This window comes from Melopsittacus undulatus, chromosome 8 (assembly GCF_012275295.1).
Source record: "Melopsittacus undulatus isolate bMelUnd1 chromosome 8, bMelUnd1.mat.Z, whole genome shotgun sequence".
NCBI classification, from domain to species: domain Eukaryota; kingdom Metazoa; phylum Chordata; class Aves; order Psittaciformes; family Psittaculidae; genus Melopsittacus; species Melopsittacus undulatus.
In genome coordinates, this window is record NC_047534.1 from 16614684 (window position 1) to 16629080 (window position 14397).

Here is a 14397-nt window from a genome sequence, read left to right on the forward strand (position 1 = left end):
CTTTGGCTCTCCTGAGAGTTTAATTCACAAGCTGAAGTCAGTGCAGAGATCCTCAATGATTTCCATCAGTTTGGGAAGAAGCTGATGCTGTGTGCACACAGAACAGTAACACTCACCACAATACATTGTTCTTACTTAAAAATGTATCCTCTGTGGATGGGAAACACTTTATCTGGCTGTTAAAAGCTTTAATCTACAAAAGTACAGAAATTACTTTATTTACACGAGAGGATATACAGGGAATAAACAGTTCGTTCAAGGTCACAGGCAGAGGAAGTGCCAAGAGGAACATTAGAAAACAGACCTTCTGGGTTGCCTGCCTTCAGCACAAGCTAAGTATTTTTAAAATAGATTATTTTTCTCTTCAACATTTTATCTTTTAGGGCTAATTAAGAAGTAAGTAAAATGAAAACAATCTTGAGAATCACAGAATTGTTTGGGTTATAAGGGACCTTAAAGATCACCTAGTTCCAACCCCTGTCAAGAGGGAGATCTTCCAAGGTCAGAAATCTTTCCACTTGATACCAGCACAGAGGCAGTTTTATTATGAATAGTTTTTTGCTTCATTATCTTCCTAATAATTGAGCAAGTCTGAGCAAGGCAGCTTCCTGACAGGCTCCTGCTAATGTGCCCACAGGACTTCTGGCAGATGCAAAGACCTGCTTGCCCACTGGTGAGACCCGCCTGTAGTCCTGCATTCAGCTTTGGGACAACAACACAAGACGGATGTGGAGCTCTTGGAGAGAATCCTGAGGAGGCCACAGAGATACTGTGAGGACTGGAGCAGCTCTGCTCTGGAGCCAGGCTGAGAGAGCTGGGCTTGTTCAGCCTGGACAAGAGAAGGCTCCTTAAGGGGAGACCTTAGAGCAGCTCCAGTGCCTGAAGGGGCTACAAGAAACCCGGAGAGGGTCTTTGGACAAGGGCCTATAGGGACAGGACAAGGGGGAATGGCTTTAACCTGACAGAGGGGAGACTGAGATGAGCTCTTAGGCAGAAGTTCTTCCCTGTGAGGGTGCTGAGGTGCTGGCACAGGGTGCCCAGAGAAGCTGTGGCTGCCCCATCCCTGGCAGTGTTCAAGGCCAGGCTGGATGGGCCTCGGAGCAAGCTGCCCTAGTGGAAGGTGTCCCTGCCTGTGTGTCATGGTTTAAAACCAAACTGCACACAGCTCGTTCACTCACTACCCCCCTTGCTCCCCCAACTCCTGGAGAGTTAGGAAGGAGAATCCAAGGAATGTAGCCCCCATGGGTCGAGATAAGAACAGTTTAATAGCTAAGGTATAACATAAATCACTACTGCTACTACTACTGCTACAAATAATGGTGATAAAGCCAATAACAAGTGAAGAGAATACAACACATCACCAGGCACTGACCCATAACTCACCCCACCCTGCCCGACCGAGCACCGACCGATACCTCCTCCATCCCCCCCAAGAGCTCCAGCCCTTCCATGTAACTCCCGGTTACATCCTGGGTATGACGTGCTATGGTATGGAATACCTCTTTGGCTGGCCTGGGTCAGGTGTCCTGTCTCTGCTTCCTCACAGCTTCCCCTCCTCCCTGGCAGAGCACGAGGCTCAGAAAAGGCCTTGGACAAACCAAACATTTGAGCAGTAACTCAAAACATACTTGCTATCAGTAACCTTTCCCAGCCCAAAAGTCAAAACACAGCACTGCACCAGCTACCAAGAAGGAGAAAAAATGACTGCTACTGCTGAACCCAGGACACTGTGGCAGGGGGTTGGAACTGAATGGGTTTTAAGGTCCCTTCCCATCCAAAAATTCTAGAAGTCTGTAATTCTGTGATTTCTAAAGGAAATAATAAGGTTTACTCACTTTTTCCCCAAAAGCTGCTCAGATGATGAGAACAGTCAACCCATTAGTGCCAAATGCTTGCATTTGTTTTACAGTTAGTGGAAAATGAAGCAGTCTTCACTTGCAATAGAAATAAGATATATCATCAGTCTGTCTAAACCTCGGTAAAAAATTCCTTCATTTAAGTGTTTGGAAATTGATGGATTGGAGAAAAGAAAAATGAAAAAAAGAGGTTCAGTGAACATGAAACTACCATGTTTTCAAATTCATTAAATCAGTGTCACAGCTGCCAGGGCATTTCAGTATATGCCACATGTTTGAGGACATAAAATGTCATGCAAAAATAAACCATACTGCTCTCCTGCCACCCTCTAATAGCACAATCCTTCCACCAGTGCAATTCATTGTGTGTATTTCTTAGCCATGCAACATCAAAAGATCATAGTGGAAATCAATAATCTTCACATTAAAAAGTAATAAAAGTAATCTTAGATTAATGGCAACTAATTTGATACCCACAGACAAAGCCCTAATTTCCCATATGAAGCCAGAAATAACTGCACTTCTACCTCTGCCCAACTGGAATCAGTTGGGAAGGGCTGGTAGAGAATGCAAGTCCCATGATCTGAGTACCTCACCGGCTCTCTGAAGGATCCAGTGAAGATGTGTGAAATCTTAGAATCACAGAATTGTTTAGGCTAGAAAGGACTTACAGGATCATTGTGATCAACCATAAACCCAAACTGCCAAGTCCATCACTCTCCATGTCCCTACGTGCCACATCCACGTCTTTTAAATCTTCCAAGAACAGTGACTTCACCACTGTCCTGAGCAGCCTCTTCCAGTGTTTAACAACCCCTTCAGTGAAGAATTGTTTCCTAATAATCAATCTAAACCTTCCCTGGTGCAACTTCAGCCTATTTTCTCTTGTCCTGTGGAAATAAAGAGAGCAATTCCCTACTGCAATCAACACTGGCTACTTGACAAGAACTGCAGCCCCATTGGGTTATGTAGGCACTCAGACGTAACAGCAATGGAAGAAACCAGCAGCATTTGGCTCTAAGGTTCTCATTTGATGAGCAAATTTCATACTTCAAGTGAAACACAGAGTTAGGTCCTTATAATTAAAGAAAGAAAACTTGACAAATTGCACTGAAGCTATCTTGTGGCTTTTAACCTGAAACCTATTTGCTTTGTTACAGGCTTAAGTCTCAAACTTATCACACACCGATGTACCATACCAAGCTTGCCATTTAACACACAACTCAAAAATGGGTTCTTCAGGTTTAACAAATCACTGAAGAAGGCTAGAAACAGTCACAAATCATAAGGAACAGAACATGAAATTCTGCTGCTGCTCTCTGACTGTGCTGTCATAGTGTCACCTTATGCTTTTAGGATATAAATTCTGAGCTAATGAGAAAGAAGCAAAGGTCATATTTCCCAAGACAGGATTCTTAAAGTCAGCAAGTTCAAGCTGTCAAACCTTTCTGCAAAATATAAGCCATGTCTCCCTATAGGATTAGTTAGCCCCACCTTGTGCATTCAGTCTTTACACCACAAGAACATGTGCTTGCTACTGTATGTAAGAAATATCCATCCTTTTAGAAACTGCACCTTTAAATAGTCTTCCCTTGAAGAATTCTTAATGGACCCGATAAGAAGTGGCTGCACTGAAGCACTAATTCATCTCTTGATTTTTCATTCATGTTTCAGCACACTGCACTTGTGCAAATCTCTTTTCTAGGGCTAAGTTCTCAAGTCAGTTGGACTCCTAAAAGCCTTGATTTAGAAAGATGAAACAATACTCAATCTCAAACCAATGCTCCAGTCTTTTGAAAAATGTTGCCTTCTACAGACCTTTATGTGACTCTTTAGTGTAGAATTCTCAGGGATGAGATACACAGAAAAAAGGTTTTAATGCTCTGAAGCAAACATTGACATATTAGATAGCATTAATGTGAGAACTCTATCAAAGCCAAGAAATTAAGCAAAGAATGCAAGATGAGAAGTAACTGATTAATGGTTTTGTGACAATTGTGTATGTTGAATTAAACTGGCTTACCACATCTCTCTTCTGAAATATTAATGCCTTTCACACTGCTGCATGCCATGCTGACTTATGTATCTAGCAGAAAAGAGAGTGTCCCACAGATAGTCTTCCCTCTATATGACCTACCCTTCAAAACATTTGTGCACCATCAAACTAGGAGAGGGCAGCATTAATCCTCAAGGCACACAGTCTCCAGCTCTTACTGGGTGCACTTCCCTCTGCTCAGATACTGCAGAACTGAAGATTTCCAAAACCAGTACTAGAACATTCAGGATTTCCCTTCTCTAAATGTCTGTTTTCAGAAAATAAAGAACCTGCAGCATAGCAGATAAATGGATTCAAGAAAATAATTGAAAAAACTTATGGGCAGTGTTGCAGGACACATCCATGACCTCATGCAACAACTTGTGATTTTACAACTAAGCTAAAGAACACATACCCTGCAGGACTGCGACACCTTCAATTCCCATAACAGAAATAATGAGCCTTACACTTGGAAAACTTGACAGTATTAATCATTTATCTTTTACTACATATCTATCCCCACCACTAAAACATATATATGAAGTTAATATTTACAAACAGTTATATAGAGAGTGTTTCAAGTTTCCTGCTAGAGGGAAAATGCCAAACTGTTTTCTCAGGGTTACTGCAATCCAAGTATGAATATGAGTGGGAAGGAAATGCAAACTTTCAAACACATTCCTTCAAACTTACAGATGTTCATTTTAGATGTAGCCAGTAAGAACTAGTGATACTTTTTCACCTTTTCCCTTTGCAGCACCCAGTGAACTCTCCAGAGTGCACTTACCCTTAGTTCGACTTCTTTGCCAAGTAAGTCATACATACTTGCTCCTTTGGAGGTGATTTCAGAAGCAAGTTGTCTAGCTGCCTTCAAGTCAGCAATCTGGAAACACACAGAGTAAAATTTTTCCCATTTTGATGTTAAAATTGCACAGGAAGTCAGCCCAATGGGGCCAGAGGCTGAGAGAGCTGGGCTTGTTCAGCCTGGAGAAGAGAAGGCTCCAGGGAGACCTTAGAGCAGCTTCCAGTACCTAAAGGGGCTACAAGAAATCTGGAGAGAGGCATTTGACAAGGACCTCCAAACCCAAACCACTCTGTGATTCTCTGATAGATGAGGTACCATTTAGACATAAATTTCTGGGTGAAACCCCAGCCACTTTAGGCCAACAACACACAAAAAAAACCCTCTTTAAAACAGTGACTTGGCCAGTTGTTGGTTTGTGTGCTGCCCAGGGCAGAGGAAAACATCATCTTTTTCACATTCAAAAGCAAAAAGTATATATACCAAAAGGTACGTGACTAACACTTTGCATAGGTAATGAATATTAACCACGTAAAAGCATTTTTTCATTGTTTCTTCAGGTGCTTTCTTCAGAGATGCACCAAACTTCCACAGACTAAAACTTGCCTGTGGTTCTGGCATCCTCTCAAGAACAGCAGCACTGCTGCCTAACAAACAGGCAGGACATTGTACAGCTGTAGAGGAATCAAAGACTTGAGCATATAAAAGAGGTGCTAAAACTAACGAAAAGCAGCAACAGAAATTCCTCTTACTTAGGGCTGAATTTTCTTTCAATATCTAGGTATGGAATTCATTTTAAGAACTTGAACAGCTTTGACATCCATTAGGGGAACAGAAGGATTTCCTTTTCCTTCAGTGCAAATGGGCTGAAAACCAACTTTAAGTCAGTATTTTGCAAACTCCTTCTATGCCAGCAAGGTTAGTAGATAGAAAATGGTTTTTATTCTGGCCTATTCCAGTATTTCCATTTTTTCAGCAGTCAAAAGCAAAGATAACAAATTTTGTGCCACTGTTGCCTTGTATTATGCTTCTGGTTAAGAATTCACAGAGAGTAAACCAAATGTAGAATATAAACTCAACTACAGGAAGTATGAATTACAACCATACCCATTCCCGTGCAAGAACATTCTCTACTTAAGACTCAAATAGAAAATTAACTTGCTTTTCATAAGTTAACACAAACCCCCTGCCCAAAAAAGAGTACAAGTTTTACTTACTTTTGAGCCAAGATCAAACTTGAACTTGCTGCTGTCTTCCTCACTCAAATCCATGTGTTCCATTCCCTTGGTATTCATAGCATCATAGAGCACAGAGGTGATCTTTAGCAGTTCCTTCACTGCATAGCCATCTGCCTGGTAAAGCTTCTTAGTGTTGAGCTTTATGTGAGCTTTGGTAGCCTTTGGGAAGAAAGAATGAATTCATCACGTCACAAAGAACAAAATCCTCATTGATCTCTTCACACTTCACTCAAAACCTTTTTTTTGAGGGCACACCATGCTCTGCTTTACAGAACTAAATCTTCCTGTTTGGAAACACAGCTTTGCCTTATCAGATTACTCATGTTTCTGGAAGAAGTTTTTGTTAAATGAGTGTGTTTTCTGCATGTCAGAACATTTGTGGATAATTGCCAGAATGAAAAAACTCAATCTATCCGTTAATTCTTCCCTACATAAAGATCAGCAAAACCCCTGTGCACCACTTATATTCAAATTAAGTGGAATGTAAGCATTGCCAGGTCTTGTGATGCTGCTGCAGAGCGGTAATTTCACCCTTAATGAGCTACAAGAATAAGATCAGTTATCCCAATTTAACTGTCTTCTCTTCCAGCAGTACCTTCAGAATATTTTATTTTTCTCTTCCATTTTTCCCTGCTACCATGTTAGTGATTTTATTACCTTGTCTTCCATTTCTGAAAAGTACAGACAGACCAGTAAGGAAATACTAAAGGAGAAAAAAGAGCATAATAGAAATGATACATCTGACACAGAAATGACACAAATGTTCTTGAAATTCCTGACAAAATTATGTTATAAAGGAATAGCCAAAAGGAGCCAACACCAAACTTCAGGTAAAACTTTGAGGTAGTCTTCCTGATAGCACAGCTTTACTGGCACAGGTTGCCCAGAGAAGCTGTGGCTGCCCCATCCCTGGCAGTGTTCAAGGCCAGGTTGGATGGGGCTTGGAGCAACCTGGTCTAGTGGAAGGTGTCCCTGCCTGTGGCACGGGGTTGGAACTGGATGAGCTTTGAAGTCCCTTCCAACCCAAACCAATCTAGGATTCTATAAAATGTGAATCACCGGTTAAGAATACAAAAACTAAGCATCCAAATGACCTAGCATCTTTTCAGCATCTTTTATCTGCTAAAAAGTTTATCCCTTGAGAATACTGTGTGGCAGAAAGAATCTCTCCAGGATTTACTGGTGGTATTACACAACTCTGGTATTACAGTGTTAGCGTAACTCACACACACCCCAGGCCTGTGACACTACAAGACCTTCAATGTGGGATAAAACACTCAAACATTAAAGTGTTTGGTACAAGTTCAGCCCACTCTGCACTGAGCTTCACTGAATAACTGGCTGCAGGAAAATTGCCTGTGAAACTAAAGAGAGTAAGGATCACATCTCAAACCATGGATTTAGCTCCAACTTTTCAAGCAACAAAGGAAACAATACATGGGTCTTGGCCCATGTTTCTTTGTAGGAATCATATCAAACTTAGTGACTTTACAATCAGATTTCCACTTCCAATAAATGTTTACCTCTTGACCCTCTCATCCCAAAATCTCAATCCAGCAAAGGAAACTGACTATATGTGATTCCTGCTGGCAGGAAGACGTCTGAAAAGCCAAAACTTCCAGATGAGGTTACTGATATTGCACCCTCTGAGCTGGGGGAATACAAGATTTATGGTACAACTCCTTCCTTCCTTCCTCCCTTTCCTCCTTTCCTCCCTCCCTTCTTCCTTCTCTCCTTCCTTCCTTCCTCCCTCCCTCCTTCCTTCTCCCCTCCTTCCTTCCTTCCTCCCTCCCTCCTTCCTTCTCCCCTCCTTCCTTCCTTTCTACCCTTCCTCATTCCTTCCACCCTTCCTTCCCTTCTTCTTTCCTTTCACCTTTCCTTCCCTCCTTTCTTCCTTCCTACTTCCTTCCTTCCTATCTTCTCTCCTTCCCTCCCTCCCTTCTTCTTTTTCTCCTTCCTTCCTCCTTCACTGCTTCCTTCCTCCCTCACTGCTTCCTTCCTCCCTCCCTCCTTCCTTCCCATCTTCCCTCCTTCCCTCCCTCCCTCCCTTTTCTCCTTCCTTCCTCAATTCCTTCCTCCTTCTTTCCTTCCTTCCCTCCTTCCTTCCTTCCTTCATTCCTTCCTTCCTTCCTCCTTTCTTCCTTCCCTCCCTACCTCCTTCCTTCCATCATTCCCTCCTTCCTTCCCTCATTCCCTAATTTCCCTCCTCCTTCCTTTGTTCCTTCCTTCTTTCCATCCTACTTCCTTCCTTCTCCCATCCTTCCTTAATCCTGCCTTCCTTCCCTCCTTCCCTTCCTCCCCTTTCTTCCTCCTTCCTTCCCTGCTTCACTCCCTCCATCCTTCCTTCCTCCTTCCTTCCCTCCCTACCTCCTTCCTTTCTTCCTCCTTCCTTAATCCTGCCTTCCACCCTTCCTTAATCCTGCCTTCCATCCTTCCTTAATCCTGCCTTCCTTCCCTCCTTCCCTTCCTCTCTTTCTTCCTCCTTCATTCCTCCTTCCTTCCTTTCCGCCCTTCCACTGTTCCTCCCTCCCTCCCTTCCTTCCTTTCCCCCCTTCCACTGTTCCTCCGTCCCTCACTTCCTTCCTTCCTCCCTCCTTCCTTCCACTCCCTCTTTCCCTTCCTCCTTCCTTCCACCCTTCCTTCCTTCCTTCCACCTTTCCTTCTACCATTCCTTCCAGAGGGAGCCAGGTATTGAGCCACACACACCAGAGCAGTTATAAGTGGGCAAATTATTAAAAAACAACATAATTCAACCCTGCAAACACTTCAGGAACTTTTGGGTCCATAAAAGACAAACTTGCTAAGTTCTTAAGTTACTCTACCAGTAACACAGAGTGATACATATTTTGTGTAAAAATTACTACATCTTTACTCCTTGCTCAGTAAAAGGAAAGCAGTAGTCTCATTTTATTTCATGATGATTAATCTATCCTGATATTCTCTTCTGAGACAAATTGGTCTCCAATATTTCACATCTGACTATGGATGCATAAAGCTGTTAGCCACTGGAGATGGTAACTGTGGATGCCACAACAAATCTACAAGCTTCTCTCATTCTGAAAATGCTGAAAACCTACAATAACCCCCATATCATCTTGCAAAACTAACTGAGTTTTTGAAATTTCCATTTGTTTCCTTTTCTGAATCATATTATGTAATTCCTCAAAACCCTTGGGATTTCTTACATAAAATCAGCTATTAAAAGGAAAATGCATGCATAACATTATTTCTGCTTCAATACTTGTTCTTTCAAAACATGTTTGATTTGGAGGGATGTAAAACTCTCCAAAACAAACAGATTTTTCACTATGTCTTTTGATGCTCCAGGGCTCAAAAGTGCATTTCAGTATGCACAGACGGGTACCACATTCTGAAGATAGCGAAAACAAGAATTAAGAAAGTTTACGGTGGACATAATCACAAATCAGAAGGAAAAAGGTGGCTTGGTTATAATGTCACTTTAACAGATTTTAAAAAATCCAAAAAGTATATGAAATCAACCTTTAGCACTAGCATAAGACTTTCAATGTTTCCACACCCACAGGCAGCCCCATTAAATACTTTCCACCTGATTAAGAGCACTACACAAATGTGTCATAACAGCAAAGGCTCATGCTGCATCAAAGTAACAAGAAAAACATGAAGGCAAATGTTATCTTATTCCACAAGACTAAAAATGTTTCTAGCCCAATTCAAATATGCTTATGCATAAGACGATAAAAGCTTGGTTCTGAGAAAATATGGCTTGATCTAGTAAGTAACAAAGTGCGTACAACAGAATAATAATACATGCTTCTATATCATAACAAGAACTTCAGAAGTTACAACTGTTCAAGCATACAAAAGAATCAGGAATCCAAAGTTAACAATATGATGCTATTAATATGATGGGATCTCTTCTGAACCCATTTAAATGGTTTAAAAAATTTTCATATCATAGAACCCTAGAATCCCAGAATCCCAGACTGATTTGGGTTGAAAGGACCTTAAAGCTCATCCATTCCCAATCCCCTGCCATGGGCAGGGACACCTTCCACTAGATCCAGTTGCTCCAAGCCCCATCCAACCTGGCCTTGAACACTCCCAGCGATGGAGCATTCACAACTTCTCCAGGCAATCTGTGCCAGTGTCTCACCACCCTCACAGTAAAGAAGCTCTTCCTTATATCCAACCTAAATCTCCCCTTTCAAGTTTGAACCCAAATACAATACAGCACAAGAATACAATACATACTCAGCCACTCACTGCAAGGAAATTGTTAAGAGAGAGAGAGTTAAAGCTAAAATGGAACCAATGTCTCAATGTGCTTAAGCATAAATCTATAGGCGGACTTACCATGAACTGAGCCACTGCCTTAATGAAGAAAACCCGGTCCTGCTCTGTCTCCACATCAGGAGGAATATCAGTCTGAGGTTCATACCTGTGGCAGGAAGCATGTGTACATTCTGACAAGAAATACGTGTGCAATATTCAAGAGACTGGTTCATTTGTGAGGCAAAAATCAGACAAGACAAGCACATATGAGACTGTAAAATAGATCTTTAGCTCCTGCTGCAGCCTGAATCATCCAGATCCAGGAATGCATTTGTGTACAAAGCACAAAAGCTATAAAACCTGAGATACTTCTCCAGAAGGAACTGTTATGGTGGTGTCCTCAATACATCTTTTCAGTTGGTTTTGCAAAGGAGCAAAATTTAGCTGGCTCAAGTCTGTGAAAGGCTTATTTTCAGAAGTAATTTACTACTGAAATCACAAGCTGCTTATATATATCAAACTAAACAATCACAAATGACTTCATGATTTGGAATATGCAATACTTGCAATAGGCATATAACTAAGTTAATGCTCCCAGTCTTTCCAATGGTATGTCAAAATTACTTGTACTAGATTATTATTGTTGGTAATAACAAAACCAGCCACCTTGTCCTTTAAAAGGTTATGCCACTTTTCCACTCAAAATACACAGGACAAATTCACATTTAGATGTCATTTTAAAGACATTACTTTCAAGAGTAAAAAAAAACTCATGAAAAAGCAAATTGGAAGATAGTGAAATCCTTTAAGAAAACACTAGCGAAGTGCAGTAACTTCTGGAAGTCACCAGTCTCCAGGAACCAGGGAAGACCAACAGTAAATTCTCAGTCTCAATAAAGGCTTCAGGACTTTTAGTATTCAGGCAGGCAAAAAAGCATCTTTGCTCCCAAATCACATTTGAAACTTGAGCAAGGCACATGCAAAGTAGCCTCTCTGCTTCAAAGTATAATTAAAAGGCTTCTAGAAACCTGAAAACATGTCTGCCTGTGTCAAGAGTAACTGTCCCATAACAGAAAAGGATGCCAGCACTCAGCTGATATTTAGTCTGAAAGTGAAGTATTTCTTTATTAGGCTCAGTATTCCCAGTTATCTACAACAGAAGTTTCAGCTTTTAAAAGTGCTCAGGTTCGTTAAAGAAGCATATTTTAAAAACAATATTTGTTTTCTTTCAATTGCTCTGCTATTTTACTGTTACAAACAAGGAGGGACTGATGTTTTGATATGTTGTGTTTTGATATCAAAAATGATATGTTTTTACAGGCACTGAAAAAAAAAACAGTAGACACTCAGTGTAACAGCAGTATGTTAAAGAATATTTAGGTAACTTAATCCAAGCAATTTTGAATGGTTGTAAGTATTTCCTTTTTTTATTACAATTGCAACAGTATTCAAACATCTAACAGGACAGTAATCAAGCTCACTGGATACTAATAGGATAAAAATAGCAAGCAGGCAAATGGCTTCAATTGTATGAGCAGACAAAAAAACTTAGTTTATTTTTTCACTTACATGGGAGAAAGAATATTATGTATAATTTGATTAGCACCTCAAGTTTCATAAATATTTACCCAAAGTCTGACAATGGGTTAAATGGGTGTAAAACTAAAATTGGGTACTTGTAGATTAGTACTGTATCATTTGAGGTTTTATTTATACATGGCATGACAACAGACAATACCAGACTGAACCAACAACAATTGTAGCAACAAGGTAAGAACTAACTGCATCTTGACAAGTCCTCACTTGCCCCTTTTGGGTCAAACATGGGGCAAATACAGGCAGAATAGTAACAGAGTTTGTAGATTATGTGAAAGACACACAGCTGCTTTTGAGCAAGCATGCACACCTTCAAAGATGCAATCTGGGGGTTGGAACTACATGACCATAAGGTCCTTTCCAACCCTAACCATTCTATAATTCTTTGAAGCTCTGCCAGGACTAAGACATTACATGTTCTACTTCAGCTACAAAGACGCTTATTTGTTGTTGTATAATAACCGAATCATAGAACCAACTAAACTAAAAACCTGTGAACTAAACTAACTACCTCATTTTCTATCTGATATTTATAAAAGTAGATCTCACAGAATGACTCAGTATCGTTATGCTCCCGTTTAAACTTCTTAAAACAGTTTCACATCAGCACACCAGCCACCTGCATGCATACCACACCCTGGCAGCAGCCCCAATATGTCCTGATCACCAACCTTTTCACTAGCCAGAAGAGCACTTCAGAAACAAGCATGAAGTTTGGGGTATGGAAATTCTCCATAGATATGAGTCGGGGATACCCCAATGCCCTCATCATCTCAGTAAAATCTGAAAAACAAGCAAAAGCAGGAATTCCTTCTTACATATCTGACATGGATATTACCAAGAACGCTGGTTGCCACAGCAGGCAGTTCATTTACCATTAGATATGCCCTGTTCAAAGTACTGTTAAAAAAAAATAAAAATTAAAAAAAAAATTCTGAATGGATTTAAAAAGTTTTCCAGTACCTAAAAGGGCTACAGGAAATTTGGAGGACATTTTACAAGGGCCTGCAGGGACAGGACAAGGGGGCAGAATCGATGTCAGCAAAACTTCTCTCTACAAAACACACCATGAGGTTAATTAACTGCTGGCTGTGGGGTCACCACCGCGCAGGGGCCGTGCTGCCCTCGTCCCCCGCGGTTATTCCTCCAGTCACTTTAAAGGAAGGCTACAACCCCTGCAGCCCTCCTCTGAGGCACCGGGGTCCGCGCCTGCCTCCTGCATCCATAAATGAAACTACCGGGAAAAAACAGAGCTCCGGGACCCGCTCGGCTGCTGAAGCATCAAACAGGCCCGCAGAGAGCCCCGGCAGCGCGGGGAGCCGAGACCGGGTCCTGCCGTGCCCGTGCCCGTGCCCGTGCCCGTGCCCGTGCCCGTGCCCGTGCCCCAGAGGATCCTCACCGCGGAGCTCACGGAACGACATCGCCAGGAGCCCGCGGCCTCTGCCCGCAGCCGCCGCGCTGGGCCGCAACACTCGTCTCCATGGCAACGCGCCTACGGCGCAGCGGTCGGGACAAAATGCGGCGGGAGGCGAAGCCGCAGCATCTCATCTGCCTGGGGCATCCGTGCTGCAGCCGGGGCGGCTCGGCTGGGCTCTGGGCCCCCCTTCGCTCTGCCGTGTGACGGGGACACGGAGGGACACGGAGGGACGCGCTGTCCCTGCTGCGTAGGCCAACTGGGGAACACCGGCGTGTAATGGCTCTTCCCTCAGCGCTGGGAGCCGGCTCCGGACGCCCACAGCCTGGGACGATATCCAGCTAGGACGGGAGCTTTGCTGAGCCTGGCTTAGATGTGTTACTTGGCTACGAGCAATCACAAATTACATTCCAAGAGCATCCAGTGCCATGTTAAACCACTGCTGGAAGAAGAAGGCCGTGCTTCCCTGTGGGAAGGCGCAGTAGCCACAGGGGACACAGAACCCCATGCCCTCACCTCACCTGAGCAGACATAACCCATCACATCTGCATTCACGGGGCTGAGTCTCCAGCCCTCTGTCCTACTGCAGTTGGCACATCCACTTCCATCCACTCTGCAGATGATGACTCTGGTCTCTGCCGGGACAGGAGCCCAGCATACAGCTCTGCTCCAGTGCTCGAGCATTGCAGGGCTGAGCGGGGGGAGCAGAGGGTGAGGAGCCGCAGGAAGGCAGCAGGGATCTTCCTTTCTACAGTGACACCTCTCTGATGGGCACACAGAGTTCCACAGCCACAGAGACAGCAACTGCAATACGTGGAGCACTCACTGGAACGAACGTACAAGAGGTTCAGCACAGCCCAGGTGGCACATGGCAGCAGAGCCAGGGACACAAGCAGTGTCCCCAGGCCAGCCACTTGTCAGCTCCCACCCACACCTGACACCGACCGCTCCTGTCTGCGGCCTCCTAACAAACCTCTTAAAGGCTCCTAGTGTCCTGAGTTTGCCCCTACATGCACACCCCACAGCAGTGTTCAGGTTGATGCATGAAGCAAGAACAGCATGACAGCTTCTCCACTAATGCTCAGTGGTTTCAGATGTCCTAAAGGAGCAGGAGCTCTGATCATGAGACTGAAAAACACTGGACGGAGCAGCCACAGCTCTTACTGACAGGGTCATCAATATCATGAGGTGGAATGAGTTGA

General features: G+C 43.0%; 1 protein-coding gene across 2 annotated transcripts in view; it reads right to left on the reverse strand.

Moving 5' to 3' along the window:
• The window catches only part of CLUAP1 (clusterin associated protein 1), a 65254-nt gene extending 51994 nt beyond the window's left edge, over nucleotides 1-13260 (reverse strand). The window contains exons 1-5 of one of the 2 annotated variants that reach the window (XM_005150682.3): nucleotides 13181-13260; nucleotides 12453-12564; nucleotides 10267-10351; nucleotides 5911-6090; nucleotides 4679-4774 (exon numbers count right to left, since the gene is read on the reverse strand). In XM_005150682.3, the coding sequence (XP_005150739.2) occupies nucleotides 4679-4774; nucleotides 5911-6090; nucleotides 10267-10351; nucleotides 12453-12564; nucleotides 13181-13202 (495 nt within the window). In that variant the 5' untranslated portion in view covers nucleotides 13203-13260. Of the gene's footprint in view, nucleotides 1-4678; nucleotides 4775-5910; nucleotides 6091-10266; nucleotides 10352-12452; nucleotides 12565-12848; nucleotides 12876-13180 lie in introns of those variants that run through there. The other variant, XM_034065456.1, reaches the window with a different exon arrangement.
• Between the last annotated feature and the right edge of the window lie 1137 nt (nucleotides 13261-14397).